The 14,448-nt window shown below is 39.5% G+C and overlaps 1 protein-coding gene across 1 annotated transcript in view; it reads right to left on the bottom strand.

Moving 5' to 3' along the window:
* Positions 1–13,960, bottom strand: part of BCHE (butyrylcholinesterase) — a gene marked incomplete at both ends in the record, with an annotated part of 30,269 nt that extends 16,309 nt beyond the window's left edge. Inside the window, one exon of the mRNA XM_082319202.1 lies at positions 12,444–13,960. Coding sequence (XP_082175328.1) covers positions 12,444–13,960 — 1,517 coding nt within the window. The remainder of the gene's footprint in view (positions 1–12,443) is intronic.
* Positions 13,961–14,448: the final 488 nt, after the last annotated feature.

Genomic DNA, 14,448 nt, shown 5'->3' with positions numbered 1-14,448 from the left:
TTATGTATTGGGATAAAGCAGTAAAGAATTTTCAAAAGTATTTTATTCCTTCTGCTTAACATGCTTTGCATCTGATTTTTTGCATGGTGTTTGAAGACCAATCCAGCACTTTTTGAGGTGAATTGACTTACTAGTTAGGGGCTGATCCAAATCCAAACAAATGGAACAGTTTGATTGACTTCAAAAGTTTTGGTTCAGGTCCCAGCTGAAGAAATACCTGTTGCTGTTTACAAAAGAAGCTTCTCTCCTGGATAGAATTCACAATGATGATTTCGCACCTTCTCCAGACTCCAGGTTCTGGTGTGAATATTCACAGCTCGTATTTACGTCACTTTTGAATAGACATGAGAGAGGCAACACTATGGCTTAGTCCTTCTTTACTCTAAAGGAACATTTTTGCTTTTTTTTTTTTAAATGTTCCTCTAAAGTATTTTGTAAGATCCTTATGACCTTTCATATGGTATCAATTTTAGTTTTCAAGGACCACTTTTCAAAGCTGTTATTTTTTTACACTCTTGGCTGCAGCAAGAAATCAAATGAGACTATAGTTTTTAGTCTTACTTGTAGAGGTTGAAGAGGGCTATTTGGAAATGGAAGAAGGTGCTGAACCCTATTGAGACCTTGAAGGAGGAAGTAACTTCCATAGAAGGTAAGTAAAGGTATAAGTAGAGAGGAAGGCACATGGCACTTGCCCTTTTACTCATCCTCTGAAACTGTCTTATCTCCTCTACAACTTCACTTCTCTTTATCATGACCTGGAAAGACATAAACTTACATAGTGTCTTAACGAGAATTGCTCCCTGGGACAAACCTAAAAAGAGTGTGTAAAGGAAGAGAAAAATGTTTTCATTGCCATGGAACTATTAATACTGTGTTTTAAATTTTACCAAAGCCACTGTGAATTTATCAGCCCAGTTGGTTGTGAGAAAGAGTAAATACTGTACTCATATGTATATGATTGCTGTTTCCATCTTTTGCTTTCTCTCCCATTAACAGAGTTCATCCCAGATGCTCAGAAATTGTTAGATAAATGGATTCAATGCTTTCCTTATCTCTAGAGACCATATTTTCAATACAGACTGTGTGGTAGATACTATACTAGGGTATAATATTTGAGATTTGTTTTCAATTGAATTGCCCTAATCACAATTTCTTTTCAAGATGGATGCTCCACATAGCCCTACACCAAATAAAATAATCTAGATTCATTGTGTCCTGATGGATTTTATCATAGTAGCATTTTTCTTGATATTTTCCACTACTGCCACTGTTTTATTTCTGTGAATGGTAGGAAGAGCATGAGTCACAAACTTCAACTACCATGTAATCTAGGCCAAATTGAGCAGTCCTATAAATGAAACCACTAGGTAGCTTTCAGTAGCATGTATGTGTGTTACTGCTTCATCTGAAACAGAACCACTGATACTTTATGATGGGAAATGTAAATGAGAGGCTACAGTGTTCATAAACCCCCAAATAAGATCTTTTAAAAATATATGATTATTTCCTACATCTGTTATAAATTCCTTGTAGGTTTGACATCTACAAGTGGAGATCACATATCTTTCTATGATAAACACATTCAAATTATGTCCCAGCATTATAACATCCTGTGAATCTGATTTGAACTAAATTCTGGTGCCAAGAGGGAGAAAACATAAACATTTGGACTAAGAGTCATGAAAGGCATGCTCTCAAGAAGAAATAGTATGTAAAGAGGGGAGGATATCTGAGCCTATTCAAAGTTCTTCTCTTTCAAAGCTGAGGGGGCTTTTGTGGAAATTATAGTATGCGGACTACTTCATAGCTGGGAAAAAACATCTGTTTAAACCTCTAAGCATTTCCAGTTATACAGAAGATTCACTTGGAGGCTACTCCTTGAGAACACCATGGTGAACAACATTCATGAGAGGCAGATAGTTAAAACTTCATTAGTTAAAATAAAAATCATGGTATTTGAACAGCAGCTCCAATAGAAAAAGGATCTCTCTGGTGTAAATTTGAGGCAACACTCTTTAGAGTTTGTATTGTATGAAATTAGGAAGTTGTCTTATGTTCCCTCAAGGAAAGGTAGGGAACACAGATGGCGGACAGAGATGTCTGGGAAAGGAGACGACGGCAGCTTTTAATTTTACAGCTGCTGTAGCATATAATTGTGTAACATCACTAACTGTGAGCATGAAATGCCTGATTTCTACTTATGCAGCTTCTAGGTTTGTGGGGACAGAATCTCACCAATCCTGTGACTAAATTGCTAACTACATTTACCCACAACTGACTTCTCTTGCAGCTGATTGAAAAAAAATTAAACATCATATTGAGCTACCTTCAAAAATACGGTGTTAGGTAACCTCTGCTGCTCCTCATTTCCTCTTTTCTCCCCTTTGCCACTTCCCTGAAACAAGCCAATCTCTTATGTTGGGGAGTAAATTAAAATGTGTACTGAAAGGTTTCCATTCTTCATGTGAAATTTCTCAGTAGGACTTCAGATTAGTGTTCCAGAACCACCTGGAAAAATGGGGTTTGCAGACCTTTTAAACTTCAATTTCTGTCTTTTGATGATGAAACAAGAACTAAGCTGCAGAAAAGCAGCATGGAAGAAGAGTGCCCCTAAAAAGAGGATTAACTGTGGGTGAACACTAATGAGAATTTCACAGTGAATTTTGCAACTATGTTTACATGCCTGCAAAAGTTATGATATAGGGAAAGTAATCCCTAATCCCAGATTATCTCTGTAGTGTATTGCTCTTACATTCAAACTTGCCTAGCACGTAACTCATTATGAGTTCAAGCATACATTTCCTTCATTTCACTGTTCACAGATCCTTTCACCCTCCAAAACAGTTAGCAAGTCTCTCAGACATTTTTCTCTTATCTTTCCATCTCTTTTTGTTCTTTCTCTCTTCTTTATGTCTTTTCTTGTTCACCTAGCCTCTTGCATCAGTTAGCATTTTCCTCTCTTATTTTCCTATGTTGCTTACACATGTACTTTCCGTCAAATGCTATATGATTTCCATCCAGGCTTCTTAGTCCCACTCCCAAATTTGAAGTAGCAATCATACCATGATTTTATTTCAACCCTTGGAACAGTTGTATCTCTTCATTCCTCTTCTTTCCCCAAAACACATCCATGTAGGCTCTTTGCCAGGTTCCGGGCACAGCAGGGAACCATGTCCAGTACAGGCTCTTCTACGTATCGCTGTTGCAAGAATAGGAAAAGCTACATCAAAGGTATTTCCCCCTCTTCTTTTACAGGATCAGCCAAAGGCAGCATAGCTTTACAAAAACCCACCTCAAAGAGATTCACTTTGTCATTTCTTTTCTTGTGCCCGTGTGTGCATGTTTGTGTGTCTCTGCCTCTGACTGCCGACCCAGGAGTTCGCCTTGCCAAGTCCAAGGCCTGTGCCTCTCACTGCTGGTTTTGATCCTGCAGCCTTTGACAATTGTATTAGAGCTTACCCTTTTCTATAAAACATTGCCAGTGTTATATTCAAGGCAAACCTTTGCATTATAGTTTTAGGTTTTAGTTTTATGTCTCATTCAATTACTCCTACAATATTTGGACATTTCTGTAATAAATGTTCTCATCTCATGTTTCAAAATAATAGTTTGACTCATCTGTTGTAGAGAATAAAATCTGTATGGACGGAATTGCATTTGCTGCACATATGGAAAGTAACAAGACATCTTCTTGCAATTTTGCAATATTTGTAATAATATTAAACCAATCTAAACAATTTGTATCCCAGACCTATTTTCAAAAGATGACTGAATCAAATACTCCTGTTTTCAATTTTGAAATTCAGTGACAGCTTGTCAGCTTGCAAGCCAGAAACAGAGAGATGACTGCCAAATGTGAGTCTCTAGTTACTAATTTTTTCCATGATGCACTATTTCCAAATAGATTGCTAAAAAGATACTTCTATTACTGCTCCTGACTATAACAATATGTATGGACCCTGGAAAGATGAGGAGTCACTTTGAAGAACTCAAAAACCAAAAGTGAAGGTGGGGAAATAGGAGTAAGTTTCCTAAAATTTTACCTTTGTTTTCTTCATGACTATGATTTCCACCATTTTTTTCATGGCTGAGAAATTATTCCCATGAAAGAGAGTGAGTGTGAGAATGCATGTGCACTTTTGGGTCAAAATGAAAGCTTTGCTTTTTCCTAACATGGGAAAGGAAGACTTTCCATATAACTTTTTGTATTTTTAGAAATCTCTCTCATGCTTTGTTTATACTCCTTCGGTTTTTGTCTCACACCCAGAAATCTTTTGTTCTGTATGCTTGACCTGATCCAGTCAAATCACTAGTTAAGATGACAGATGACTTACTCTAGATAAACGTGAGATGCCAGAAGCAGCAGCCTCAGGGAAAGCCTTCTCTTGGTCCTGCTGAGCTACAGCTCTGAGTGTTTGAAGACCCTGTGAGGACCAGCACCAGGTCGCAGCTGAGTGGCTCCAACCCAGGCACCTGCCTCTGTCCCTGTGAACGTGGGCTAATCTCAGGAAGAAATACAACCCACAGTTAATTTCTTACCATGAAATGGCTTAGTAGTACGTAAAACTTCCTAGTTTCTGAAGTAGTAGAAAATTAAAAGTGGTTGGAGTTTTTTATTTTGTTTTTTTCCCCAGTATATTAATTCCTTTCCATACATGGAGTATATAGGTCCCCAGTTCAAGCTGCTGTCTGGACTCTATATGAGGCTGTTGTTTTTGTTCTCACTGTTCTGAAACTACTCTCTATAAACATGTTGTGATAAGTTGGTAACAAAAGCACTGAAATTTATTATATGTCTACCAGTGGAACATCAGGGAAAGGCAATAATAACCAGGCAAAGTGCTTCAGAGCTTTAGTGGGACAATCAAAGCCTCACAAATTCCCCTAAAACATAGGAGGAAATATTTCAAAGGCTTCACTTTATAGAAAAAGCTGCAAAGATTTGTTTCAGCAGTTGTAGAACTGGCAGTGAGACAAGTTTTGCCAGTTTCCTTTTATCCGAAACATTTTTCACAAAGCCTTAAAAATATTATCTTTGTATGTTCCACTACATTCTTATTTGAGTTTTCATCTCATCTGATTTGTCTGTCTCCTTGTCACTTTATGTCACTCATGTCTAAAGAATACAGTTACCAAATCTAATGAATAAAGTAACGCAAAAGGCATAACCTAGCAACCACTGATTTGGGATGCCATATATTTCTTCGTGATAAATAAAGCCTCCTTTTACTAGAGTTAACAGAGCATTCTGCTGCTGATGATTGATTGTACCTGTTAGTGTCACTTGCTCACTTTCAAAAGCTTTCTGAAGAATAACATAAATGCAGCAGAGAAATGAATTTTAAAAGTGTTTAGAAAGAGGAATTTAAATTCTTTCACCATGGACATCACTTAAAGTGTGCTGGAAAGCATTCAGGAGAAGGCAACTGAAAACTAACTTAATATTGTTAAAATGAACTTTACCTATACACAAGCACAATCATACTGAGCCTGATCCACTCCCTTCTATATGATAACACACTATCATTTTCTGCTGAATACAATTTGGCTACATCTCTTCACCTGTCTAATTTTGATGATGTCTGGAATTTTATGAAATGATTTTAAGGCTTTAATTAATATTCAACTGCCAATATTCTTAAATACAAGAATCAGCTGAGGAGACCCTAGCTCAGGGTAAATGGAGGAATTTTAAATCAATGCGTAAATCAAGAACATCAGTTTTGGAATCTGTTCTTTCCCATATATTGGAAATATTTTACTATACTTGACACCCAAATATTTAATTATACTTGATTTATTCAGACAGCATCAGTAACAACCCTCTTTCTTCCTGCGGTGGTAGAATAGAGATTTTTGAGGTTGTGATTACAATGTTGTTCTTTCAAGGCTCAAGTACATGCAAAAAAAAAAAGAAAAAAAGTATTTTATGAAATTATGCTAGTAGGACTAGGAACAGCTCAGATACTTGGTCAACCTTACTTGATACCAAAAGTTCAGTAATTAAAAATTGTAGTGATAATGAAACAGCAGAAGTATTCAAGTGACAGAGTTATCACACCTGGAAACTTTTGTCTTCCAGTCCCAGGAATTTATTGGCAGATTAGTAATAGCTACCTTTCTCTGCACCTTAACGGACAAGAGTATCCACCCCAAGACTGACTTCACACTGTTAAGCCAGGAAGTTCCTACTTTCTCCCTCAATACATCGAATCCAATTTTAAAGTAAAAAGGTCATTGGAAGATACAAGTGTTCAGCTGCCAGCAGACTTCAGATCCCAGGGTGCTGGGGATCCTCCAGGACTGGAGGGCAGAGGCACTTCAGCTGCGCTGCAAAGGGCAGGAGCTGGCTGCATGTCTCATAGAATAAAAGACTAATTATTGGAGCGATACTTTTCTAAGCACCGTGAATCGGAGCACGGTATTTTTCTCCACGTGTAGCACATCCGTGCAAGAGTCTAACAGATAATCTGTATCGCTGATTACTTAAATCTGCTCTTGAAATAAATCGTAAGCATATTTCTGAGGGGAAGAGATGCTGCAAGTGTATAACTGGAGGGTAGGTTACCCAGGTTGCCAATCTGCTTAGCCTCAGCTCCATGGTGGGTGCTTACCTGTGTCCTGTGGTCTATCTATGAGCATCAGGGTTAGCATTAGCTAGAAATAATCTGAAGGGCTGATCCTAAACATCACTACCAGTAATCTTATGGGACTCCCAGTCTGTCCTTTCTTCAAGTTACTCCATGTTAACTGCTTGAAGAGTCAGACCCACGAGGTAATTTGCCTTTTTTTTTCATTCTTCTCAGATTATGTGATATGATGTAACATTATTTATATGGGCAAATACTGCAGACAGTGATGAGCAGCCTGTCCCTCTGTGCAGTAGCAGAGATAGTTACGGTATCCATAGTTTCCAGGGGTTCCCAGTCTGCCGAATCCTGTTCTGGATAATGAATCTGTAGGGAGCTCATGACTGAAAAGCAGTGACTTCTTGTCAAAGTAGACTATTTCAGCAGGGTCTTCACAGATCTCACAGATCATGTAAATATATGGCAGATTCCTAAAAACGACACTATTCCCTTGGGTACTGAAGAGAGATATTGGTGGACAATAACTTCATCTAACTTCAAGCCTCGCAGGCAAAATGCCTCTTCTCATCTCCTACTGAATCATCTACATTACCCATTTCCCCATTCATATTCAAAAATAGAACATTTTTATCCCTCTTAATTTTCCAGCAAAGATGGCCAGATATGACTGATATTTATTTTTAGCAAGGATGTGAAATAAGATGTGCCTAGAGACTTGGAAAATTGCATCACCTACTGATGGGGATGGTGGTTGAGTTGGAAATCCTTGGGCTGGCTGACAGTCTCCTTTTGTTCACTGAGAAATGTAGAAATCAAGAATTTCACATACACTCTTGGGATCCTTTGAAGGAGTCACTTCTCTTTTTCTCCCTAACATCTTTTCTTTTGTTCTTACATGACATTAGGTATTTCTAAGAAACAGAAAATGCTCCTACAGGGCATGCCTTTGACTTTTCATATCACCATTTTTATTCCTAGTGCTTATGTGAGAATGAAAAACAGAGATCACTAAGGTCAAAGTATGGGTTTGAAGACCCCTCATGAGAAACGGTTCTGCATGCAGTGAGTTGAGCAGCCTCTCGGTCCCTCCCAAGCAGAAAGAACCAGGGGAAAAGCGATTTCTTTCAGCTTTTGTTGACCCTACTTTATCTTCTTTCCTCTGCAGGCTGCCCTTCCCTCCCTTGCAACTTTTGTACTTCTGCACATTAGAATATTAGGTCAAACGCCCTCACTAAAAATTGTGCTGTACTATATTTTTGATTTTCGTCTTTTGCTTGATTTTCTCCTCATCTACTGGAGACATCAATGGTAAAGTAATTTTCCCCTCAAGTGTTTGCCCTTTGATCACGCCAGAGTTTACTATAAGCATTATGTCAAATGGGGCTTCCCCAGTTCTTTATAAATGCTTACTGTGTGCTCAAAGGTGCCAGGAAAACAAGGAACATCTATTACTTTTGGAATTATCAATTTTTATTATTTCCCCACTCATTGTACACTATGAATAATGTGTTACAGAGCCTAAGGGATCTGTGCTCTGGACAAAGAGGAAAATGTCACATAGAGGGTTATTACTGATCTGATCTTTTACTGGTACATAAATTGCATGATTATATTGTCTACCCTAATAGTGATGTTTTTGATACTTGAGGTGGAAGCAGAGGGAGGGATTATTTGCTGTTTGCTGTGGAAACCACTTGAAATTTGATCTGTAGGCTAATCTAATTATAGTGCAAATGATAATCAGACTAGATGATGGGACTGTCTTCTATAAAATTAAACCTGAATGTACCTTGTGTTGTCTAATTTTAGCTAGCTACAGCGACAGGGACAGTGTACTCTATTTTGCACAGCAGGTAACAGAGATTTTATATATGTATCTATATTTATATAGAGAGAAATATACAATATATTTCATATATGTTTATATTTAAAATAATATATTACATCTATAAATATATGAATTTATATTTTATATGTAATTATACTTGATACAATATGTAATACATTATGTATATCTTTATATACTTGTATGTATAATACATACTTTTAATATATATATATATGTAATCGAGTAGAAACCAATAGTTCACAAAACTGTAAATATTATTCTGCAAAATCTAATATAGACCTGAATTTCTTTTTTCCTACTAAGGAATAGTTCTGTTTAATGGAAAGATCCATTATCTCTGGTATAAGATCCTGATTGCAAACTCCTGTAAGACAGGTTGTAAAGCTGTAAAGTACGTAATAAGGAGCCTTCACTCGGTTTGCTCTCCACTAAGGGCCTAATGACACCAGTTTGAAAGCAATGTTGTTATAGCATGTCTTAGAATCATAGAACCATAGAATCGTTAAGGTTGGAAAAGACCCTTAAGATCATCGAGTCCAACCGTTAACCCAGCACTGCCAAGGCCACCAGTAAACCACGTCCCTAAGCACCACATCTACCCGTCTTTTAAATACCTCCAGGGATGGGGACTCCACCACTTCCCTGGGCAGCCTGTTCCAATGCCTGACCACCCTTTCGGTGAAGAAGTTTTTCCTAATATCCAACCTAAACTTCCCCTGGCGCAGCTTGAGGCCGTTTCCTCTCGTCCTATCGCTTGTTACTGGGGAGAAGAGACCGATCCCCACCTCGCTCCAGCCTCCTTTCAAGCAGTTGTAGAGAGCAATAAGGTCTCCCCTCAGCCTCCTCTTCTCCAGGGTAAACACCCCCAGCTCCCTCAGCCGCTCCTCCCCAGCCTTGTGCTCCAGACCCTTCACCAGCTTCGTTGCCCTTCTCTGGCCACGCTCCAGCACCTCGATGTCCTTCTTGGAGTGAGGGGCCCAACACTGAACACAGCACTCGAGGTACGGCCTCACCAGTGCTGAGTACAGGGGCACTGTCACCTCCCTGGAAGGAGGGAGGATCTTCATGATGCAGGAATTGTTACCAGGCTTTACCTGACCTCGTTGTGCAGACTTCATCCTGGGAATCTATCAGATCCATTTTTGGCATTGATAAATCAACCACAGAGCTCAATTCCAGGACATACACCCCTGCTGAATGCTTTTCTCTCTGCTACAGTCGTTCACACTGAGTTCATATGGAGCGGTGTCATCGAGGGAAGCAGGAAGAGCTCATAGATTAAATTTTAGATTAAATGTTACAAGAATAAAACCTGTATTAAGACATTATGCATTGATGAGTATAGCTATCTGTATAGTCATTTTCTAAGTTTTAATATGCTCTTCACTAAAAAGAAGAAAGGTAAAAAAAAATATTACAGGTAAAAAAAAAATATTACAGGCCTCAACGTGTAAAGGGGATAGAACTTGTTAATGTAATAAGTAATTCTGCATATCAAGGCAAACAATCAGTCACATCTGTTGATAAGCAAATCTGTTAGAAAAAGGGTGCACCTAAAAAATAGCTGTTAGTTCACCTTGGAGTGTAACACGAAGGGACTGCGCAGGGCTCGGGCAGCAGCCGGGCTGGCCGCAGGTTGGTGCCAGCCACCAAGCGCAGCGCATTTCTGAGCCGAAGCAGAGCCACTGCAGAACGGGCGACCGCGGGATCGGGGCGGATCACGGAGCCGCTGTACACAGGCAGGCACACAGCAGCACCTAGTATAACACGGCAGTCAAGGCAAATAGTACTTTCCTTGGATGAGTAAACAAGGGAATATCAGGTTGAACTAGAGGGGATGGATGACACCTGTAATTAGGACTCTTTGGGGATGACTGTGTTTAATGCCAACGCGGAAAGTTCCAACAAGGTGTTGATGAATCACAGTTTTAGAGAAGACACACAGTTATTATTTAAGGACTATGAAAAAAATGCATTATAGTGAAAGTCTCAAGAGTATAACCTGTTTTATTTAACCAGAAAAAAGGATTAAGGGTTATTTGAATAGACCCTAGAATTATCTCTGTATGGAACACAAATCATAATATAAAGCTTAGAGACTGTAAAACAAAATACAGTACCTGGAAAATGTAAAAGTAGAGTGGACAAATTCAGGCCAGTCACAAAACTTCCTTTTATAACTGTAACCATTTTAAGTGGAATTAAGCTTTAGAACAACCAACCAACATTTGCTCCAGATTTTTCATCACTGGAAATGTTTAAGTCCTACCTGTGTTTTGTGTTATGTACAAGGTTATATGGACTAAATCAGTGGTCTCTGATTTCTAATCTATTAAGAAAAATAATTAGATCACGTTCCAAAGTTGATTTCAGCCTTTACAAATCTATGTATCCTTCTGTCCTGGTTTCAGCTGGGATAGAGTTAATTTTCTTCTTAGTAGCTGGCATAGTGCTGTGGTTTGGATTTAGGATGAGAATAATGTTGATAGCACAGTGATGTTTTAGTTGTTGCTAAGTAGTGCTTACGCCACTCAAGGACTTTTCAGCTTCCCGTGCCCTGCCCGGTGCACAAGAAGCTGGGGGGGGGGGCACAGCCAGGACAGCTGACCCAGGCTGGCCCAAGGGCTATGCCATACCGTATGGCGTCATGCTCAGTATAGAAACTGGGGGAAGAAGAAGGAAGGGGGGGACATTCAGAGTGATGGCGTTTGTCCTCCCAAGTAACGGTTACGTGTGATGGAGCCCTGCTTTCCTGGAGATGGCTGAACACCTGCCTGCCCATGGGAAGTAGGGAATGAATTCCTTGCTTCACTTTGCTTGTGTGCGCGGCTTTTGCTTTACCTATTAAACTGTTCTTATCTCAACCCATGAGTTTTCTCACTTTTACTCTTCCAATTCTCTCCCCCATCCCACCGGCGGGAAGTGAGCGAGCGGCTGGGTGGCGCGGGTGGTGGAGCGGCTGGGGTTAAACCACGACACCTTCAGTAATCAAAGGAAAAGTCCACCATGGAAGTAAAATTAATGCAAGATTTTAAAATTTAAGTTAATGAAAAATTTTTAAAGTGTGAATTAAGTGTTTGGTTGTATGTTCTCACAGGTACAGATTTTATATATACAATTTTCTCAGGAGAGAGCACAAATGATGCTTCTGAGAAGACAAGATACCTCCCCATCCCATCAGGCTTGCAGCCTTGAGACTAAACGTACAGGACTGTCGTAGTGGCTGTTTTTCTTACTGCACTGAAATGCTTTCATTTCAAACTGAATATTGCATTGAGAGCCCCACAACCCTGCCGAGCAGAGCAAGGGCTGTCTCGCTTCTCTTGGACGCCAGCTAAATAGACTGAATGAGGGGTTGTATTTAATCCATTTCAAACATCCAAATGAAATATGCTTATTTGCTTCTTATCCAGGCTAGGACATATTTCACTTAAAGATGCGTCTAATGGAAATAGCAAGTGATTTGTCATCAGCTTCAGCGAAACCCAGGATTATACTTACAGTACACATGGGAAGATAGGCTTTCTGAAAAGAACATCCTGCAATCCCAATCACTTCATCATGTGAACATAATATACCTCCATATTATACACCTGAATGTTCTGAGCAAATTAAATCTTAAAGGAGATTGGGCTTTTTGCTCCTACTTCTACTGCTGGAAGTCTTTCCCAGAATTTGAAGTATTTTGTTTCTAAAACTTGAAGCCATTACCTTCCTTTGTAACAACTGCTGCCATGGCAAAAAAATGTTTTGTATTTGCTTTTATGGGTGAATACACACTGTTTTCTTAAGATCATCCAATACAATGAGCTACACAACAAGAGTTTGTTTTACTAAGGCGGTGTTTTTATCCAAAGTAAAACAGGAATTCTGGATAGCCGAACAATTAACGCTTCCTCATCATCCTCATCAGGCTTCAAATCACCACCAAAACAGTTAAGCTTTTTCCGCCTGTGAAACAGCAAGCATCTGACCAATCAAACAAACTTCCACAGTAAACTTACCCAGTTTTCGCAAAAGTTGCCCAGTATCTCAACATGGACCGGCTTAAGATTTCTTCAGCTTTGGTGTAGTTCACTCTTCGTTCTAGGGGCAATCCAAACACAAACTCAATCTCATAACCATGCATTACTCCCATCCACTCTGGCCAAGGGAGCTTTGAGGAGCGATGTTCAAAGAAATAAAAGAACACGTTGTGTCCTAGTTGTGCAAATTTTTTGGTGAATTTCATTACTGGACATATTATATTGTAGTCCCCAATAACATCATCCATGGCATCACGGTAATATTCTGGCTTTTGCTCATTTTCCCAGTCTGTGTACTGAAAAATGATTGATTCTATTGCAAGTTGGCTTGCTTCTGGGAAGGACAGAGTTACAGCTGCTTCAAATTGTGTTTTATTGATCAAGCCATCGCTATCCTTGCTGAAGCCAGGGACTCCATATGCTAGAAATGCTGATCCTTCATCTTTATTAACACCGACTAAGATCTGTGTTTGTTTGAAGAGGCCATTCTCAATCAACCTTTCTGGCATGTCTGAGAGAAAATCACCATCCACAGTTGGACAAAAATATATTTGTAAAAGAGAGTCATATGTTACAACAAAATTTTCATTCTCCAGTATATCCTTTGGGTCCTTGTCTTGGAGGCAGAGAATTAGCTCTGACTCATTGCTGGTGGGACACTGGAGTTGTTTAGCTAAAGCTACTGTTCTGTTTCTGGCTTCAGATGCTGTTATTGCAGCCCAAGGGGCATTTGCAGATCCACTTTGCATGATGGCTCTTGTGAATAAAGGATGGCTTTTAGGAGAAAGGATATGGTAGCTGACAGAAGCCGAGCCAGCGCTCTCTCCAAATATAGTCACACTTTTTGGATTGCCTCCAAATGCTGCTATATTCTCCTGGACCCACTGAAGTGCCAATCGTTGATCAAATAAACCTGCATTTCCAGGAGCTTCCTGGTTTCCTGGCAAAGCCAAAAATCCTAAGGCACCAGTCCTGTAGTTCATGGAAACTACAATGACTCTTTCTACCCTGGCCAGAAACTTGCCATCATAGACTGGTAGGGAAGTCGACCCAGTCTCAAAGCCACCACCATATATCCATACCATGACAGTTGCGTTCTTGGGTTTGGGAGAAGGAATCCATACATTAAGGTACAAGCAGTCTTCACTTAGTTTAGTTTTTGGATTCCACATCTCTGATCCAGGAAATCCCGGGTAAGTTTTATCTATAAGCTGGTAACAAGAGTTTGCATGTTTTGTGGCATCCCAAACATCTGACCACTTCTCACGAGGTTCTGGTTTTTGAAATCTCAGTCTACCAATGGGTGGCTGTCCATAAGGTATTCCAAGGAAGGCTGTCACAGTTCCCCCCAGTACCTGCAGGTTCATCCCTCTGACTCTGCCTTTCTTGGTTGTAATGATGTTATCTTCAGGCATTACCTTCCTGATGAACATATACAGGAGAAGAAGCCACATAAGAAATCTGATATAGAGACTTGTACCATTTGTCCAAATCATGATGTCTGAAACACAGGAAAAAAGAAATTCAGAATTACTATTGCAATGTATTAGTAGCAGAGCCAAAACAGTTTATTCAAAAAGGGTGTAGGTCATCCCAAGAGCATTGAAAATAAGATGGGGCTGCCGCAGAAAGCTCAGCAGTCTTCAATCCTAAGTTCTTGTTAATTAGTTGTGTTGTAACGAGTGTGTTTAGTTTTTAGCATTTGGTACAGTGCTTCAGAAAAACTCTGTTGCTAAAACAACCATAGGACTGAAGAAGCCAGACCAGGGAAAGTAAAGTCATATAAGCAGACTCTGACTACTTCAGTTAGCAGATGACTTTACCTCTTGCCTTTCCACTGGCATGATGAACAGGGCATTTTATGATCTGTGACGGAAAATGCCATGCCCGACTAGCCATTATTCTGTTAGAGGTTACTTTGGCACTTTGTATTCTCAAATCAATAAAGAATGATAACAAACATCACTAGGCACAGATTTTTCCA

Source organism: Platalea leucorodia (genome assembly GCF_965183815.1).
Source record: "Platalea leucorodia genome assembly, chromosome: 8".
Taxonomy (NCBI): domain Eukaryota; kingdom Metazoa; phylum Chordata; class Aves; order Pelecaniformes; family Threskiornithidae; genus Platalea; species Platalea leucorodia.
Note: the sequence above shows the minus strand (reverse complement) of the source record. Positions and strands in the feature narration are given on the sequence as shown.